Below are 20,200 nucleotides of genomic sequence, written 5' to 3'. Positions count from 1 at the left end.
CTCACCATCTGGATGCAATTTGGCAGTGGAGACTCTAATCTTGGCCATAGCTGCTGAGGGAATCCCTTTGCTCACAACCACACTAGGTTCACACTGTGCCAATCCCTTCCCCAATCCCCTAAAGCCTGGAGGTAGTAACTTTTTGAGTGCATCACTTCCCCTTGTTGGTTCTCTTAGCCCCACCACATCTCTGTAAATAGTCCCTTCATTAAACTTCCCTTGATCACCACTTGAGTTCATCATTTCCTTCTTCTAGGATACTGATTGACGCAGACATATCTGCTTTCCACCTACCAATCAAATCTTGGATGGAATTCTATAACTCAAACTACAACCTTGCCATGGACATTTACTGATTATATTGAATGGTCTTGGAAGGAGGCGGGAAGATCCTTTACAAGCTCAGTAGACCAAATGAGATCAGGGTCTGATTCCTGGCCATGCTCCTTACTTGCTATGTGACCTGTACAAGTTGCTTAAACTTTCTGAGCTTCAGTTTCCTCTTCAGTAAGATGGGGATAACCAACTATCCCATGGATTTTTTGGTGCCTAAATAAAAATAATAACTAAAATTTACCTAGTACAGTGGCTGCCACTTAACAAATGTTCAATAATGGTGGCTCTTCCTCCTTACTTGGATTGCTATAATGCATTTATTATAAATTTCAGCACTTTACCAAGTACTGTCTCATTCTGGACTTTAATGGTTGCAGGTATAATTCCTATAATTAGCGGATAAAAAGTTTCAAGGGGAAGGAAACATGTTCTATACATTTTTTAAACGACAGTTCTGAATACCCGTGATTAATACTTACCTGAACCTATAATAAATTTCAGGGATCATATTCAAACCTATAGAAATTATTTTGGGATTAAGTACTATTTAGTAAATCTCTCCTTCATGCAGGCCTCTTCCCTCTACTCTGTCTTTTTTTTTTTTTTTTTTTTTTGAGACGGAGTTTCACTGTTGTTGCCCAGTCTGAAGTGCAACGGAGTGATCTTGGCTCACTGCAACCTCCGCCTCCCAGGTTCAAGCGATTCTCTCACTTCAGCCTCCCAAGTAGCTGGCATTACAGGCATGTGCTACCATGCCCAGCTAATTTTTTATTTTTAGTAGAGACAGGGTTTCACCATGTTGGTCAGGCTGGTCTTCAACTCCAGACCTCAGGTGATACACCCACCTCAGCCTCCCAAAGTGCTGGGATTACAGGTGTGAACCACCACACCTGGCCCCTCTTTCCCTTTCAAGCATCGTAGGAAATTAAGATTTAAGGAGAAGGGTAGGTAATAATGATCCAAACATGAGTGTGTTTGGGAGTTCATCTCAAGCAATCAATTACATAGTAAATACACATAATACACACAACTTGTATACTGTATCTAGAGATGTATGAATAATTTCCAGGCTCCCTGGTTTGGCTCCCTCACCTGTCATCTTATAACCTAATGTAATTAAGACAAGAACAGTCCTCTTCAGGTGTTATATGACTTACTACCTCTCAGAACTGTCTTGGGGCAGAGTTAAAAGTTTAGGATTCTAATCCATTCATATTTATGGAACAAGGTATTGGGCATGAAGATGAACAAGACGTGATCTCTGCACTCAAGAAGAGGAGTTCACAGTGTCCCCAGGGAGAGTGCTGCCTAGCCAACTCCCACAAAGGATGCAAAGGATGGACATGAGTACACTGTCCTCTGCAAAGGCCGTCTGTAAGTCTATAGCCAATGGAGGACAGAAAGAAACATGACACAAAAGCAAGCAGTGAAGGCTGCTCAGAGCCAACCAAATGACTAAGTTGATTATTTTCAATTAACTTGGAATTGGAATGTACTTTGGATTGACTGATTAATATAGACTGTTGTGGAGTTTTTAACCTGTGGGTTTACTGTGGTTGTTGCTGTTAAAAAGGAATTTTGATAAATTATTTATATATTTTTATTTATAAATATGGTACAACTATATATAAGTATGTAAATTGAAAATTTATCTCTTTATTTTCCTAGAGCACTCATAATCCAGTATTGATTTTTGCTTTTGAAATTCTCAAGATCTGTATTGGCTTTAATAGCTTCACCAAGGGCAAGCAACAGATTCCCTTGGTTATGTAGCACCATCTGCTGGACAGACAGGTAAATAATGCCTTCCAGCTTTGAAGGGATGATTATTGTAACTTTTTTTTTTTTTTTTTGGAGATAAGGTCTGGCTCTATGGCCAAGGCTGGAGTGCAGTGGCACCATTTCAGCTCACTGCAGCCTCAATCTCATGGGCTCAAGTGATCCTCCCACCTCAGCTTCCCCAGTACCTGGGACTACAAGCATGCATCACCATAGCCAGCTAATATTTAAATTTTTTGTAGAGACGGGGTTTTGCCATGCTGCCCAGGCTGGTCTCAAACTTGTGAGCTCAAGTGATCCTCCCTGCTCGGCCTCCCAAAGTGCTGGGATTATGGTCGTGAGCCACCGAGCCCAGCCTGTAACAGATATTTAATCAGCAAACGTTAACTCAGTCCTTCTCCTGTGCCAGGTCCCAGGAAAGTCCATGGCACACCTGAATGACAGCTCTACAAACTCTGGTGGTCAGCTACACCATGAGCCCATGCAGGTGGCAGCTAAAAGACCCCTGAATTTGGAGTCATAATGATTTGGTTATGAGTTTCAGCTTGCCTCCATCCTGAACATCTGCCTCTGTTCATGATTGTGGGTCTTGCATCTTGAGATCTTGGACAACTATTTAACTCTTCTAAGCCTGATTTTGGAATCTAGATAATGAGAATAATACCAAGGGTTTTTGTAAAGCTCAAATGGAGAAATATATGTGAAGACATCTTCACACTGTAAAATGCAATGGAAATATAAAACTGTTAACATCACTTCTCCATTAAGTCCCTGAAAGGAAACTGGAGAAAGCCCACTTGGAAGGTAGCATTCACTCTCTAAATGAAATGAATTGTGAAGAAAAATTTACTGCATGAAATAGATAACCTTAAATGACGACCAGAAAGGAGACAAGAGTATTAAAAAACATATAAAGGACACATACATCTGTACATGTGTACACATCTTTCTTCTGCTATTTAATCCTTGTCTTAACCACTGAATTTCCATTTTCCATAAAATAAACTAGAACAAAATACAGTAAACCACAGTATCGGCCACAGTGCTGGGCTCAAACGATCTGCCCACCTCGGCCTCCCAAAGTGCTGAGATTACAGGTGTGAGCCATCGTGCCTGGCTGATACTGGTGCCTTACCAACCACCAACCTGCCTTAAAAACATGGTCTATCATTTCAAAATAGCAACAAATACTATTTTATTCTTAATAATGTTGAAAAAATATAGGTTCAAATATTAAAAACAAATAAAGGGTATTGTAGAATGGTATATATTATATAAATTCCAAATCACTAGGATAAAAAAAGCAAAGGAAAAATTTCCAGTCTAACAAAAGAATATAAATGGAAAATAACAGGAAAATATAAAAGAGAGGAAAATACTAAATAATAGAAATTTGACAAAAAAACGCATGAAATGTGAATGGTTTAGACCCTTACTAAATTACAAAGCTTTAAATATTGGTTAAAAAATAAAAATGCATCTTTAGAATTGTTATAAGAAACCCACTCAAAGCTAAAAATAAATGAATGGGAAAATATGTCAGGGACAAAATATTTTTAAAAGGTTTTAAGTGGTATTATAATCCTCTGACAGAGGATATTATAAGGTGAATACTCAGTTTGATAAAAAGGTTATTTTACATTGGTAAATTATACTATACATGATGATTTAACTGTAATGAATTCTTATGTACTGAATAACGGAACGTCAAAATATACAGAGCAATACCTGTTAGTAATAAAATAATTACCAAAACTACAATTACAGTTGGAAACTTGAAACCCTGTATCTTTCAATCTTTGACAGAGAAAGTAGACAAAAATTACCTAGGAATATTAAGGGTTTGAATTAAATATATGACTTGACATAGATATATATATCTGTTAAGAAATTAAATTTTTTCGCTCTCTTAATACCCTTGGGCCAAAGAAGAAATCAGAGCTGCCATAAAAATATAACTGTACTAGATATAAAGACAGTAGAACCAAGATACCTTGGCCACAGTATTCCAGGTAATCTGCCACAAGATGAAGCCATCACTTTGCACAGGAAAACTAACTGTTTTGCTAGCTGTATATCTTACGGTATCCTCACAGGGATGCAGTGGAAATAAAATACAAACAAACTTTTGAAGGGACTCTATAAATTAAAAGTGCTATACAAGATGATCCTTGACTTATAGTGGAGTTACATCCTGATAAACCCACTGTAAATGGAAAATATCGTAAGTTGAAAATGCATTTAATATACCTAACCTACTGAATGAACAACACAGCTTAGCCTGGCCTACCGTAAACATGTTTAGAATACTTACATTAGGCCAGCTGGGCAAAATCATCTGGCAATACAATACACCGTGGAGTATTGGTCGCTTACCCTCATAATCACATGGCTGACTGGGAGCTGTGGCTCTATCTTTAGAGTATGGTAGCCTGGAAAAAGACCAAAATTCAAAATTGAAAGTATGGTTTCTATAGAATGTGTATCACTTTCACATCACCATGAAGTTGAAAAATCATAAATCGAACCATCATCAGTTGGGGACCATCAGTATATAAATGCAAAGCACTATACCCAAATCAAGGAATTCTTAGGCTTGAACTGATTAAGTAGACATACCACAGGAAATTCTGTGTGTTAGTAAATGAGAAGTGCTAGTGAACAAGAAATGGAAACAGGCCATGTTGTCCACATTTCGTGAGACTCTCCAGGTGTCAGCACTGAGAGGTGCACAGCTGCATCCCATCCCTGCGAGGGCGGTGAACACATGCGCTGGTCTGGTCTGACAATCCTGTGTGAAGAGGTGGGCCCAAATGGCAGCACAACTTGAAGGAGGGGGCCGGTTCGGGTGGGCACCACTAAGCTTCTCCCTGGATCTGGCCCTTGAGCTGATTTTGAAGGATGAGGAGGAATCAGAATGACAGAAAGGACAGTGTACACTGAGGCTTTTTGAGATCACAAGTGGTTTGATGTGGTTGAAGAACCAGATATTTATAGGGAATGGCAGTTCTGAAGAAGTAAGTAAAGATCGTTTAAGTAAAATGCCAGCCTATTATCTAAAGATTTTAAAGTTTATCTTGACGTTGAGATAGCATGTTAAATGGAAGAGTGATCCCAGCACTTTGGGAGGATGTTGCAGGAGGATCGCTTGAGCCCAAGAGCTCAAGAACAGCCTGGGCAGCAAAATGAGATCTCATTTCTACAACAAATAAAATTAGCTGGGTGGTAGGTGCCTGTGGTCCCAACTACATGGGAGGCTGAGGCAGGAGGATCTCTTGAGCCCCCAAACTGCAGTGAGCTGTGTTCATGCCACTGCACTCCAGCCTGGGTGACAGAGACCCTGTCTCAAATAAATACATAGATAAATGGAAGAGTGACTTGTATTAATCTGGTTCCAGAAACAGCAGTGCTTGGAAATTCTAAAAAGCCCAGACACAGGGAGAGTAGCTTCCATCTAATCTGTGGTTCATATTTCAAGGCCTCTTAAAACTTAAAGGAATCTTGTCACTTTCATACTTAAACCATGGGGTGTCCTACTGTAAATCCCTCACCAAGGCCCACCAAAACTACAGGTCTGGCCCCCGGTCACCTTTCCATCTTCATCTGATGATCTGCTCTCCAGGAACTGGCTTCACTTTGCTTCTAAGTGATTCTGGCATGATCTGAGTGTTTTCCTGCCTCAGAGCCTTCATTCATGCAATTCTCTCTTTGTCTGACTCGTTCTCATTCTTGCTTCAGGCTTCAGAGAGGCCCTTCCTTGAGGGAAATCCTTTTCCCCAATTATCTCCTTTCATATCACTTATCACATTTAAGGATAGGGCCTAAATCTGTTTTTAATTAAATTACTGACCAACTTAAGGAATGAATAAGTCAGGAAATAGATGACTAGGATTAAAATAGGGACAAGAGCGACATAGGAAAGAAAATTAGAGAGCTTCTGATGAGGCAGAATGATCACAGAAGACTGGGAAGGGAAAGCATCTAGGATGACATCCAGGGTTCGGGTGAACTAGAGAGCATGGCTGGATAGATGGGTGGGAGATGAGTTCAGGCGGGGGCATGTTACCAATGAGAGAGGCCTGTGAGAGATCCCATTGTAGATGTCCAGCAGAAGCTGGTACTAGGTTCAGAGTTCATGAGTGGGATGTGGGAGTCACTGGCACACGAGTACTAGTTGAAGCATTATTTGTGGAAAAGATGACCTAAAGAATGTCACAGGCCCAATCAGAGAAGACATTGTGTAAACATGCTTCAGAAAGAAGAAAGCGAAGCAAGTGAACACAGCAAGGAGGAACACAGGAAGAGAGGGAGTTATCAAAGCCAAAGAGGGAAGTCCTAGAATGCCAAATGCCACTGAAGCAAATGCCAGGAAGAGGCTGAAAAGAGCCATCCCCTGTGACCTTGGTGAGGGCTTTTGAGGAGGCAGAAGTGAGACTGCAGAATCAGTAAGAGAGTTTGTGAAATACAGTCACTAAAACCCCCAAATCTTTTAATCCAGGTTTGGCCAACATTTCAAAGAAAATTGTAAGTAACAATTGTAAAATTGTGAGGAAAATCTTTCAGGGGTAAAGGCTGTTGACACAAGTGCTTTTGAGAATGGTAGTATTGGCTAGTATTATTTTGTTTTAAAAGTGAGAGAAATATATATAATATTTACATATAGACAATCTTGGATATATGATGGTTCAACTTACTGATTTTTTGACTTTAAAATGGTGCAAAAGTGATAAGCATTCAGTAGAAACTGTACTTAGAATTTTGAATTTTGATCTTTTCCTAGGCTAGTGAAAGGCAGTTTGATGCCCTTGCTATGCTGGGCAGTGGCAGTAAGCTCAGCCACACAATAGCAAGGGTAAACCACCAATACTCTACAGTGTACTGTGTTGCCAGAATTTTTGGATATTGTGTCTTGTGTTTTCACAACCCATTTTGGTCACATTTAAAGTATATCTATACATCTTCTATTTCGTGTCATTTTAAAATTGAGTTTTTGTCCAGTCAATTTATCAGAAAGGGCGAGGAGCCCTCCAGCCATAGTCGAAGGCTTAATAGTTACTTCTCATGGATTGCAACGTGGGATCTTAAGACTGAAACTGTTTGTGGTGAAAAGATATGTGGGGAACTATCAAGACATTTTTCACTGGAAATGGAATTAGCTTGCAGCTGCTGTGAGATTAACTCACTGACCTTTACTTCACTGATCTTGTTATCAAGTCAATCTTCATGGATTCTCTGGCAAATTAGGAAAACTGTATTTAGACTAGCATCCTTGTAAGATTTTTAGAAGTAAAATAAAATATTCCTTTCTTTTTCAGAATACAAGGCAAAGTTTCCTTCTTTCAGAGATAAATAAATAGAAATACATAGATCTCTTCTTAAAAGGGCTCTTCCTGTCCTAGTACATACCATATTGTACTATGATTTTGTTGTTCATTTCTCCATTTTCATTACTTCTTTGGATACTACTGAGTTTAAAGTTAAATACTTTCTGTAGTAGTCCATTTTCATACTGCTATAAAGAACTGTCTGAGAATAGGCAGGAAGAGGTTTAATTGACTCACAGTTCTGAATGGCTGGGGAGACCTCAGGAAACTTACAATCATGGCAGAAGGCAAAGGAGAAGCAAGTACCTTCTTCACAAGACAGTAGGAGAGAGAGGGAGAAGGGGGAAGCCCCAGACACTTACCAAACAACCAGATCTCATGAGAAGTCCCTCACTATCATGCCAACGGCATGGGGGAAACTGCCCCCATGATCCAGTCACCTCCCAACCGGTCCCTCCCTTGACATATGGGGATTACAATTGGAGATGAGATTTGGGTGGAGACACAGAGTCAAACCATATCATTCTACCCCGGCCCCTCCAAGATCTCATGTCCTTCTCACATTTCAAAACCAAACATGCCTTCCCAACAGTCCCCAAATGTCTTAATTCATTCCAACATTAACTCAAAAGTTCAAGTTCAAAGTCTCATCTGAGACAAGGCAAGTCCCTTCTGCCTGTGAGTCTGTAAAATCAAAAGCAAGTTAGTTACTTCCAAGATACAATGGGGGTACAGGCATTGGGTAAATGTTCCCATTCCAAATGGGAGAAATTGGCCAAAACAAAGGGGTCACAGGCCCCATTCGAGCCTGAAACTTGACAGGGCATTCATTAAATCTTAAATCTCCAAAATCTCCTTTGATTCCCTGTCTCACATCCAGGGCATGCTAATGAAAGGGGTGGGCTCCCATGGCCTTGGACAGCTCCACTTCTGTGGCTCTGCAGGGTACAGCCCCTGCAGCTGCTTTCACAGGCTGGCATTGAGTGTCTGTAGCTTTTCTAAGCATGGAGTGCAATCTGTTGGTGGATCTACCATTCTGGAGTCTGGAGGATGGTGGTCTTCTTCTCACAGCTCCATGAGGCAGTGCCCCAGTGGGGACTCTGTGTGGGAGCTCCAACCCCCTGCATTGCCCTATTAGAGGTTCTCCACAAGGCTCCGCCCCTGCAGTAGACTTCTGCCTGCACATCGAGGTGTTTACATACATCCTCTGAAATCTAGGCAGTGGCTTCCAAAGCTCAACTTTTGTCTTCTGTGCACTCAAAGGCCCAACACCACATGGAAGCTGCCAATGCTTGGGACTTGTACCCTCTGAAGTAATGGTCCAGCTGTACCTTGGCTCCTTTTAACCACAGCTGGACCTGGAGTGGCTGGAACACAGGGTGCCATGTCCCAAAGCTGCACAGAGCAGTTGGGCCCTGGGCCTGGCTCACAACCATTTTTCCCTTCTAGGCCTCCAGGCCTGTGTTGCGAGGGTCTGCCCTGAAGATTTTCTGAAATGCCCTGGAGACATTTTCCCCATTGTCTTGGCAACTCACATTCGGCTCCTTGTTACTTATGCAAATTTCTCCAGCCAGCTTGAATTTCTCCCCAGAAAATGGGTTTTTCTTTTCTACCACATGGTCAGGCTGCAAACTCCCTAAACTTTTGTTGCAGTCTGCTTCCCCTTTAAACATAAGTTCCAATTTCAAACCATCTCTTTGTGAGCACATATAACTGTACACTTTCAGGAAAAGCCAGGTCACCTCTCGAATGCTTTGGTGCTTAGAAATTTCTTTTGCCAGATACTCTAAATCACATCTCTCAAGTTCAAATTTCCACAGATCTCTAGGGCAGGGGAAAATGCCGCCAGTCTCTTTGCTAAAACATGCAAGGGTGACGTTTACTCCAGTTCCCAATAAGTTCCTAATCTCCATCTGAGATCATCTCAGCCTGGACTTCATTGTCCATATCACTATCAGTGTATTGGTCAAAGCCATTCAACAAGTCTCTCGGAAGTTCCAAACTTTCCCACATCTTCCTGTCTTCTTCTGAGCCATCCAAACTGTTCCAACTGCTGCCTGTTACCCAGTTCCAAAGTCACTTCCATATTTTCACGTTATTTTTGTAGCAGTACCCCACTCCTGGTACCAAGTCTCTGTATTAGACCATTTTCACACTGCTATAAAAAACTGCCTAAGACTGGGTAATTTATAAAGGAAAGAGGTTTAATTGACTTACAGTTCCAAATGCCTAGGAAGGCCTCAGGAAACTTACAATCATGGTGGAAGGCAAAGGAGAAGGAAGCACCTTCTTCACAAGGCAGCAGGAGAGAGAAAAACAAGCGGTAAGCGACAGACACCTATCAAACAACCAGATCTCATGAGAACTCACTCACTATCATGAGAACAGCATAGGGGAAACCATCCCCATGATCCAATCATCTCCTACCAGGAACCTCCGTCAATATGTGGGGATTACAATTGGAGATGAGATTTGGGTGGCAACACAGAGTCAAACCATATCACTTTTGTATTTGAATAAATTTTATTTGTTTTTATTTTCTTTTATTTTTTTTGAGACAGGGTCTTGCTCTGTCACCCAGGCTGGAGTGCAGTGGCATGACCACAGCTCACTGCAGTCTCCATCTTCCAGGCTCAAGTGATCCTCTTGCCTCAGCTTCCTGAGTAGCTGGGACTACAGGCATGTGCCACCATGCCTGGCTAATTTTTATTTACTTTTTCGACACAAGGTCTCACTCTGTAGCTCAGGCTAGAGTGCAGTGGTCCAATCATAGCTCACTGCAGCCTCAAACCTGGGCTCAAGCAGTTCTCCAGCCTCAGGCTCCCAAGTAACTGGGACTACAGGTGTGCGCTACCATGCCTGGCTAATTTTAAAATTTTTAATAGAGACAAAGTCTCGCTATGTTGCCCAGGTTGGCCTTGAACTCCTGGCCTCAATTGATCCTCTCACCTTGGCTTCCTAGAGTACTGGGATTATAAGCATGAGCCACTGTGTCTGCCCATGGATTCTTTTTCTTTTGTTTTCTTTTCTTCTTTTTTTTTTTTTTTTTTTTGAGACAGAGTCTTGTTCTGTTGCCCAGGCTGGAATGTAGTCATGCGATCTTGTCTCACCGCAACCTCCACCTCCCAGGTTTAAGAGTTTAAGCAATTCTCTGGCTCAGCCTCCCGAGTAGCTGGGATTACAGGCACCTGCCACCACACCTGGCTAATTTTTGTCTTTTTAGTAGAGATGGGGTTTCACCAACTTGGCCAGGCTGGTCTTGAACTCCTGACCTCATGATCCACCCTCCTCAGCCTCCCAAAGTTCTGGAATTACAGGCATAAGCCACCGTGCCTGGCCTATTTTTTCTACTCTCGAAAATATTTATGGACGTCTACTGTTTTTCTCAGTGATTTTTGAGCTTCAAACGTGTTAAAATATTAACCCTTTGTGATGTTTCTTATAATCATTCTTTGTAATTGCTTTCTGCTTTTTTTTTTTTTTTTTTTTTTGAGACAGAGTCTCGCTCTTTCCCCCAGGCCAGACTGCAGTGGCGCTATCTTGGCTCACTGCAAGCTCCACCTCCCGGCTTCATGCCATTCTGCTGCCTCAGCCTCCCGAGTAGCTGGGACTACAGGCGCCCGCCACCGCGCCCGGCTAATTTTTTGTATTTTTAGTAGAGACGGGGTTTCACCATGTTAGCCAAGATGGTCTCGATTTCCTGACCTTGTGATCCACCTGCCTCGGCCTCCCAAAGTGCTGGGATTACAGGTGTGAGCCACCGCGCCCGGCCATGCTTTCTGCTTTTTAATGTTGCCTATTTCTTTGACATACAGAAATATTACATTTCTACAATGTTGACTCAGCTAACTTTTGTGATTTCTATTATTGTGTTTAAACTTATAGATTTTTTACTCAATTTTATAAAATGAGTAGAGAGCACAGAAAAAGGAAATTGCAAATATATTTTTATTATAGATTCATCAAATACTTTCCTTGCATTTTTTCCCCTTTCTTTTTTCTTTTTCTTTCTTTCTTTTCTTTCTCTTTCTTTTCCTTTCTTTCTTTTTCTTTCTTTCTCTCTCTCTCTCCTTCCTCCTTTCCCTTTCTTGTTTTCTTTTTCTCTCCTTCCTTCCTTCCTCCTTTCCTTTCCCTTTCTTCTTTCTTTCTTTCTTGCTCTTTTTTTTTTTTTGAGACAGAGTCTCACTCTATTGCCCAGGCTGGAGTGCACTGGTACAATCTTGGTTCACTGCAACCTCTGCCTCCCAGGTTCTTGTGCTTCAGCCTCCTAAGTAGCTGGAATTACAGGTGCATGTCACCGTGCCCAGCTAATTTTTGTATATTTTGTAGAGACGAGGTCTCGCCAAGTTGCCCAGGCTGGCCTTGAAGTCCTGACCTCAAGTGATCTGCCTGCCTCGGACTCCCAAAGTGCTGAGATTACAGGCATGAGCCACCGTACCCAGACACTGTTTTCAAAGAACTTCTAAATATTCTTTATTCCTTTCTTTAACTTTAACACCTAACCCACACAATAGCAATACTATTGCTATTTATAACAGCAACCCATGTATATTAATAAGTGCTTTAATGGTGAATTCATAGCAACTCTCAGGTTTCGAGTAGGAATAAATCCTAAATTACAGAGAAAGTGAGATTACTTAATTCTCATGTCATTTCTGTTCTCCTGGTTAAGTAGACTGATTTTTAAAACACAGGGGACATAACCTCATTGGTAAGATGGAAAATAAGCTCTTGGTGAGCAGTTAGTTGCTCCAAATGAATCCGAGTCTGGGCTCAAAGAATTAGAAACTATAGCTCTTAGAACTGAGATAATTCTGCCATTCTCAACAATCTTTGGCAAGAATAACTTCTTACTACTATTACTGTATGACAGACAGCATCCTAGGATCTTTTCATGTATTATTTCTAATCTTCACAATGATATTTCCAAATACTTGTTTTACGAGTGAGGAAACAAAGGCTTAGAAAGGTTAATTAACTTGCCCACATTTACCTAGCATGTTAGCAGTGGAGCTGGGATTTTAACTCAGGTCTGTCTGATGCAAAAAAAAAATCTGTACTTTTCTATGTCAAACTGCTTTCTAAAACCCTACCTACTTAATACAAGGTGATATAGTTTGGATGTTGTCCCCATCCAAATCTCATGTTGAAACGTAATCCCCAATGCTGAAGGTGGGGCCTGGTACAAGGTGATCAGATCATGGGGGTGGATTTCTCAGGAATAATTTAGTACCATCCTCTTGGTACTGTCCTTGAGGTAATGAGTGATTTCTCACGCAATCTGGTCATTTAAAAGTGTGGGGCTTCTTCCCTGCCCCACTCTCTCTCTTGCTCCTGCTTTTGCCACATGATGTGCAAGCTCCTGCTTCACCTTCCGCCATGAGTAACAGCTTCCTGAGGCCTCCCCAGAAGCAGATGCTGGAGCTTTGCTTCCCTTACAGCCTGGAGAACCATGAGCCAATTAAATCTTTTTTCTTTCTTTTCTATTTATTTATTTATTTTTAGAGACAGAGTCTTGCTCTGCCGCCCAGGCTGGATGGAGTGCAGTGTTGCAATCACAGCTCACTGCAATCACTGACTCCCAGCTTCAAACAATTTTCCCACCTCAGCCTCCTGGGTAGCTGGGACTACAGGTGTGTGCCACCATGCCCAGCTAATTTTTGTATTTTTTGTAGAGAGGGGGTTTCACCTTGTTGTCCAGTCTAAGTTTGAACTCTTGGCTCACCATTACACCTGCTTCAGCCTGACAAAGTAGTGGGATTACAGGCCTGAGCCACAGTGCCTGGCCAAACCTCTTTTCTTATAAATTACCCAGTCTCAGGTATTTAGGGCAATGCAAGAACAGCCTAATACATAAGCCACAGGGGTAAGTACACTATCTCATTTACATACAGAGTAATGAGATTTTAAAACTAGTAATTAAAAAGATAGCTGGTAAGCAATAAGGAAGGGACTCAGTCACTAGAAGCCAGCAAGGTTTTGCTAGGAGTAAATCTTGCCTGCTTATTCTCACTTCCTTTTTAATCTGGTCAACAGCTCACAGATCAGAGGAATGGTGGAATTACTCAGACAGGCATTTGGAAAAGTCTTTCCTATCATCTTATTTATGAACACTCTTAGCTGGATGATAATATAATGAAGTGAACTCCAACCAAAGAGCCTTGATTAATGGACTGATGTTCTTAGACCAATCTTTTTTAGTTTAATAATTTACAAGGATATGGATATAGATAATAACTGCTGATACTGTGAGGCTTCGGGGAATAGCTGATGTGAGATGAATGAATCCAGTTCCAAGATAATTTCAACAGAATGGAAAAATGGGCAGATCCTAACAAGATGAAATTTAACAGGGTTGAAAGAGGAGTCCTCCGCTATGGTCCCAGGCTAGCTCACATACAGCTGGGGGACACAGTGCTTCACAGTTTTTGGTGAAGAGACTAAGGAATTATTTATATGATGAGACAACCTCATGAGTCTGGCCATGGTAGGTTGCACAAGCCACAGTGTAATGTCTGGTTTAGGAATATCATGGCCCCATTCACCATGGTGAGGCTCATGTGCTTTCTTAGGGACTCTGATGAACAGAACACGCACCAGAGGGACTTTCCATCAAGGGAGTTACTCAAACTTGTGTCTCCAATCACATAATCAACAGCTGGATGAACTGGAAAGGCTTAACCTGGAGAAGTCTTAGGGGAGATTAGGTATTTGTCTCCAAACTTCCGAAGAGCTGAATTGGAAAAGCAACATGGAAAAAAGATACTTGGTATAGGCAGGCTTGGAGGGTGCAACTGGGTAGAAGTTACAAGAGATAGACTCTGGCTTCACTGAAGGAAGAACTTTCTAACATAGCTATAGAAAACTGAAACGAACGATTTCAAAGAAGTAAGTCCCTTAACCTGGGACTCTTGTTCAATCAGAGGCAGGATGAATAACCATCTGAGAGGGATGTTTTAAAGAGAATTTTAGCATTCAGTGAGGTCAGACCATATGACTGCTAAGATGCCTTCTTAACCAGAGATTCTACAATATTCCAAAAACAAAATTTTTAAATATATAGCTACTCACATAAGAAATAAAATGTGATTTGCGTGAAAAAGAATAAAAAGCAACAATATTCTCAAATAAACAAGAAAACCAATTCATTATGTGACTTTAGGCATGTTTCCTAAAACTCTCTGTCTTTAGCTTACTTCTCTGGCTTACTTTCCAAATTTATCACTGCATCTAAAAACTCGTTTCTCTGGGCTATATTATGGAGGCTCTGTTAGTAGATCTGGGCAAACCACATATGTATTTTAAAATCACTGAGTGATTCTAATGCTCAGTCAGTTTTGGGGACTGCTAAAATTCTAGACTTATGTACAGGGGTTACCTTCTATTTTGCATAAGAAATGTCTGTATATGTAAAGCTTGAAAAGAACTTAGTAATTCTAATCAACTTGTTAATATTTAAGGCCACTGCAGTTTAATGTTTAAGCACCATTTTAATGCAGGCAGCAAACTCAATCTCAGTTTCTAAACTCTAACAATTTAAAACATAAAAATATCACATCCAGGCTGGGTGCAGTGGCTCATGTCTATAATCCCAGCACTTCTGAGGCAGGGGGATCACTTGAAGCTAGGAGCTGGAGACCAGTATAGGCAGCAAAGTGAGGCCCCACCTCTACAAAAATGTTTTAGAAGTTAGCTGGGCATGGTGGTGTGCAGCTGTAGTCCCAGCTACTTGCGTGACTGAGGTGGGAGGATCACTGAAGCCTAGGAGTTCGACGCTGCAGTGAGCTATGATTGTGCCACTGCACTCCGGCCTGGGAAACAGATCAAGACTCTGTCTCTAATTAAAAACAAAAAAAAAAAAAAAAAAAAAAAAGGAACGCTTTTCTCACAGGAGTTTGATAGGAGGCTCTGGGGTCATAAATCTGCTTCCTCATCTGTTCTCGTGAAGACTTTAGATGAGACATGACAGAAATCCATCATCAAACGCCCTTTGATTCAGAGGACAAATCCATCGCCTGTGGCTTTCCGGACTTTGAGACAAATGGTTCCTACAGCTAGTCTAGCTCAGGCGTCCCTCCCCTCCCCCTACCAGAGGATGGGAAGACAAACTGAAAGAAGGAAAGAAGAGGAAAGAGACGGGCCTATAGCAAGTTTCTTGCGGAGTAAAAGCCCAGCAATTATTTAAAGATTGAGAAGAAATAATGAATTAAAATGAGGCAATGACACAACATATCCAAATCCAAAAGAAGGGGACTTTTACATGTATATGCCAATAAAAGCAATATTAGTAGCATTATTTGTATTTCCTGAAAGTTAAATTTAGAAAGTCATTTTTCTGGAAACAATTCTTATGCAGACTTTATGTTAACCGATGTAATAATAGTATGACAATAATGATGATAGTGTAATAATAGTGATACTGTACTCATTGTTAAGAAATCTAATACAAAAATCCTCTAACTTGGTTTCTTGGTGTCTGGCAAGTTGCCATGCGTATCTCATAGTGAAAATCGTCACCACTGACGATGAACTGGCTGGTCAGATAATGCTGATTTTTAATTAATGTTTACCAGAGTGCAGAAGAGAACTTGACCAAATTCTAAACTGGAATTGAACTCTTTGCCTCTCCCTTCCGGCGTTAAACGCAAGTCCATAGTCACTTAGCACTTGGTCACAATTTAGTCACAATTACAAAATTTCTTTCTTGTACATTTTTCAGAGCTTCTGTTGCCATCCGCAGTTTTGGGAAACGGGGGTACAGCAGAGAACAAATCATGGCCCTTCTCTTATAAAGCTTGCATTCTACCATAGGAAGACAGTCAATAAACAAATGCCCAAATAAAAATATTAGGATTAAAAACAAAGGTAAGAAGGTAACTTCCGAGTTGCCCCTCTGGTGCATATACACTTCCTTTTAATTATGATTTGGATAGGTCAAATCTTTTCAAAACTTTCCCATTAGTGGAAGGAAATATTCTACTTACAGATGCACAAGACTATGAGAAAAAGGAGGTATGTGACCAGTTCCCGTAAAACACTTTTAAGGTATTTCTCTCGGTTAGTGCTGCTTTCCTCCATGAGTCTTGTTCCCCAGAGACCTTTAAAATAATAATGAAAAAAAGAAACGATATCATTTTATTTAAGAAATCTCATGAATGGCAAAAGGGAAAATAAAGCACAAATTAAATAGTATCACCTGTAAGGGAGATTCTCCCTTTTTTTTTTTTAATCAAATTTTGAATGCAACCGAGAAACTGGTTTTGTAGGCCTACCTTTTATTTAAGAGTACATCTGACTCCACTGTTACCCCAAACATGCAAAACATAAGGCAACAATCCTGATCATTTTATAGGCTCCCAAGCCCATTAGCAATATCTTAGTCAAATTTTAAAAAGAGAACAGGAAATAAGGAAGGCCTAACAGAGGAGTTAAATAATTTGCAAAACTTATCAGTTCTTCCTATTTGAGGTGGATACAACTTTGTAATTATCCTACTACTAAACCCAGTTAAGAATATGATGTAATTATATTTCAAGTAATAACCTTTTAGGTCACCCCTGATGAAAAGAAGTCCTCGTTGGAGAATCAGTTCATTATAGAAACATGTTATGCTTCTAACCCACTGGCATAATAACTCTGCTCCATAAAAGCAGAAGCTGTCCTATTAAAAAACTCCATGGTGACTGATTACACTAAGCGTGCTTAGCTTAGCAGATTTTTAAAACGCCAATTAACATATAATCTTTAAAAGCAGCAATTCATCCATGTTCCCTCTCTTTCTTTGTAGAAAGAGTAGAATCAGCAACCATGTTCTACATTTTAGCAGATGGAAAAAGCGTTGGGCTGGCTGAGTGAAGATGACGTAACCCTCCACGAGCTTGCTGGAGAGAGTGACCGCAGTTTTGGACTCAGCCAGCAGCAGACATGGTGGCCATCCAAACCCCCATTAATGAACAGTGTGGTAAAGTCACATTGCTGGTTACTTGGAAGAACCTTAACACTTTCCAAAAAAGACAAACCTCTCAATCCTTTCAGTTAGATTAGGTTGGCTGTTAAATGGAAACCAACCTGGTCCCTGCATGTTGTCTCATGCTTTGATTCCACAGACCTTAACTCCTTCAATAATGGAAACTCACACAGCCACTTTCGCCACAATCAAGCCACACAGGGAAATGGGACAAAATAGCATAAGGCCTTTTACTTCGAAGAAATGAGTTCATCATTAGTGTTCATGTATTTTTTAAGTCTTATAATAATATGTAAGTTCTATTCCTGAATTTGGGTATTTCCTTTCATTTTCTTTTTTCCTTCCAAATGTCCTTTAGGAAAATCAGCACTGAATTCAAAAACACTGTGTTACGCATCTTACATTTCACCAACACTGAGAGTGGAGCATAACTTATGACCAACTTTGCTTCTGCCAAGATCTGGTAGTTGTCAGGGAATTACTCACTCAGAAGAAATGCAGCAAGCAGAATGTTTGTTCACTGAAACACTATCATATTAAAGAATTATTACAAATTTAGATGACACGGAAAATTACAACTTAGAATAACACAGAGGCAGCCAAAGATTAGGCTCGGTAGCCCTGGACACAAATACATCACTTCTTTGTGTAAATTTCTTTTGGAGGCCAGGCCTAAAATATATGTCAATAGAGACTGCTAGTCTCTTTACTCCCAGGGAAGATGGTTACCCTGTCTCATTTGGTCAATGATTTCATTCTTTCCCATGGTTTATAAACGACTAGGCACTAAGGAACAGCCATGATTCTTAATATTTATACATGGTATTGCTTGGCCTATAAATAGAAAAAACAAACTCCTATCAAATTTTCTTCAAGCTAGGCTGGGTGCAGTGGCTCATGCCTATAATCCCAGTACTTTGGGAGGCTGAGGGGGATAGATCACTTGAGGTCAGGAGTTCAAGACCAGTCTGGCCAACATGGTGAAACCCCATCTCTACTAAAAGTACAAAACTTAGCCAGGTGTGGTGGCAGGCGCCTGTAATCCCAGCTACATGGGAGGCTGAGGCAGAAGAATCGCTTGAACCCGGGAGACAGAGGTTGCAGTGAGCCAAAATCACACCACTGCACTCCAGCCTGGGTGACAGAGTGAGACTCCATCTCAAAAAAATAATACTTTATTCAAGCTAAACTTGTGATGGCCTACGGCAATTTAATTCTAGCCTTTGAATGAAACATTACAAATGGAAAGAAACAAGTCCTCTTATGTATGTATGTATGTATGAATTTATTTATCTTGAGGCAGGGTCTCTCTCTGTTACCCAGCCTGGAGTGTAGTGGTGTGATCACAGCTCACTGAAGCCTTGATCTCCTGGGCTCAAGCCATCCTTCCGCCTCATTTTTCGATTTTTTGCAGAGATGAGGTCTCAATATGTTGCCCAGGCTGGTCTTGAATTTTCGGCCTCAAGTGATCCTCCTGCTTCAGCCTCCCAAAGTGCTGGGATTACAGGCATGCCACTGCACTCGGCCTCCCTTATTTATATTTTTATATGATATACGTCCATATATTTTCTTTTTTTGTCTTTTTTTTTTTTTTTTTTTTTGAGACAGAGTCTCACTCTACCACCCAGGCTGGAGTACTCTGGCGCAATCATGACCCACTGCAGCCTTGACCACCCGGGCTCAAACAGTCCTCCCGCCTCAGCTTAGCCTCCCAAGTAGCTTAAACTACAGGTACATACTACCAAGCCCAACTAACTTTTTAATTTTTTGTAGAGGTGGGGTCTCACTACATTGCCTAGGGTGGCCTCAAACTCCTATGCTCAAGCAATCCTCTCGCCTTGGCCTCTCAAATTGCTGGGATTACAGATGTGAGCCACTGTGCTTGGCCCTGTGTATTTTCTTTTTCTAAATTACTCTATCTACTTCCTCAAATATTTACTGCTTTAAATTTTTCATCCCATTTTCCCACTGGGTGTGTATGTAGGACCAGTCTTAGGGTACAGGGACCTTTTACATCCTGATGGGTGAGAAACAGTTGTATCTACAAGTAGGAAAAATAGCTGTCCTGCAGCCAACTATTCTCCATGTTTGGCAGAGCTGATAGGATAAGAATGGTTAAGGATGGAATCATGTGCAAATTGGTGACACTCTTCAAAATCAACTGTTGTCTTTCCCATAGCTGTTCTAGTTGTGGTGGGAGTAACTTCCCAGCATTGCAGGTATTCAGTGTTTCCAGGTGTTAGGGAGAACAACGGAATGAGAGTATAGACCCAATTTCCCTTAAGAGGGGGCTTAGCTAATGCCAGAATGCAAAGCCAGAGTACATCATCTAAAGCAGGGTCCCCAGTCCCCAAGCTGCAGGTGGGTACTGGTCCATGGCCTGTTAGGAACCGGGCCCCACAGCAGGACGTGAGCCACAGGCAAGCGAGCATTACCGCCCGAGCTCCGCCTCCTGTCAGATCAGCGGTGGCATTAGATTCTCATAGGAGTGAGAACCCTATTGTGAACTGGGCATGTGAGGAATCTAGATTGCCCGCTCCTTATGAGAATCTCATTAATGCCTGATGATCTGAGGTGGAACAGTTTCATCCCCAAACACTTCCCACCCCAGGTCTGTGGAAAAATTGTCTTCCATGAAACTGGTCCCTGGTGCCAAAAAGGTTGGAGACTGCTGATCTAAACAGTGCATTCCTCTGCACAATGTTACTTATTAATATGAACACTGGGGAACTCTGTAATGGAGAACTCCAAGCACAAAAGATATTACAAACAAAAGTTGGCTTTGAACAAAAGT

At 41.1% G+C, this 20,200-nt stretch overlaps 1 protein-coding gene across 1 annotated transcript in view; it reads right to left on the bottom strand.

Annotated features, from left to right (window-relative positions):
* The window catches only part of PKD2 (polycystin 2, transient receptor potential cation channel), a 69,376-nt gene that overhangs the window by 40,940 nt on the left and 8,236 nt on the right, over window positions 1-20,200 (bottom strand). Inside the window, exon 2 of the mRNA XM_030819110.1 lies at window positions 16,424-16,537. Within this exon, the coding sequence (XP_030674970.1) occupies window positions 16,424-16,537 (114 nt within the window). The remainder of the gene's footprint in view (window positions 1-16,423; window positions 16,538-20,200) is intronic.

Source organism: Nomascus leucogenys, chromosome 9, assembly GCF_006542625.1.
Source record: "Nomascus leucogenys isolate Asia chromosome 9, Asia_NLE_v1, whole genome shotgun sequence".
Classification (NCBI taxonomy): domain Eukaryota; kingdom Metazoa; phylum Chordata; class Mammalia; order Primates; family Hylobatidae; genus Nomascus; species Nomascus leucogenys.
Note: the sequence above shows the minus strand (reverse complement) of the source record. Positions and strands in the feature narration are given on the sequence as shown.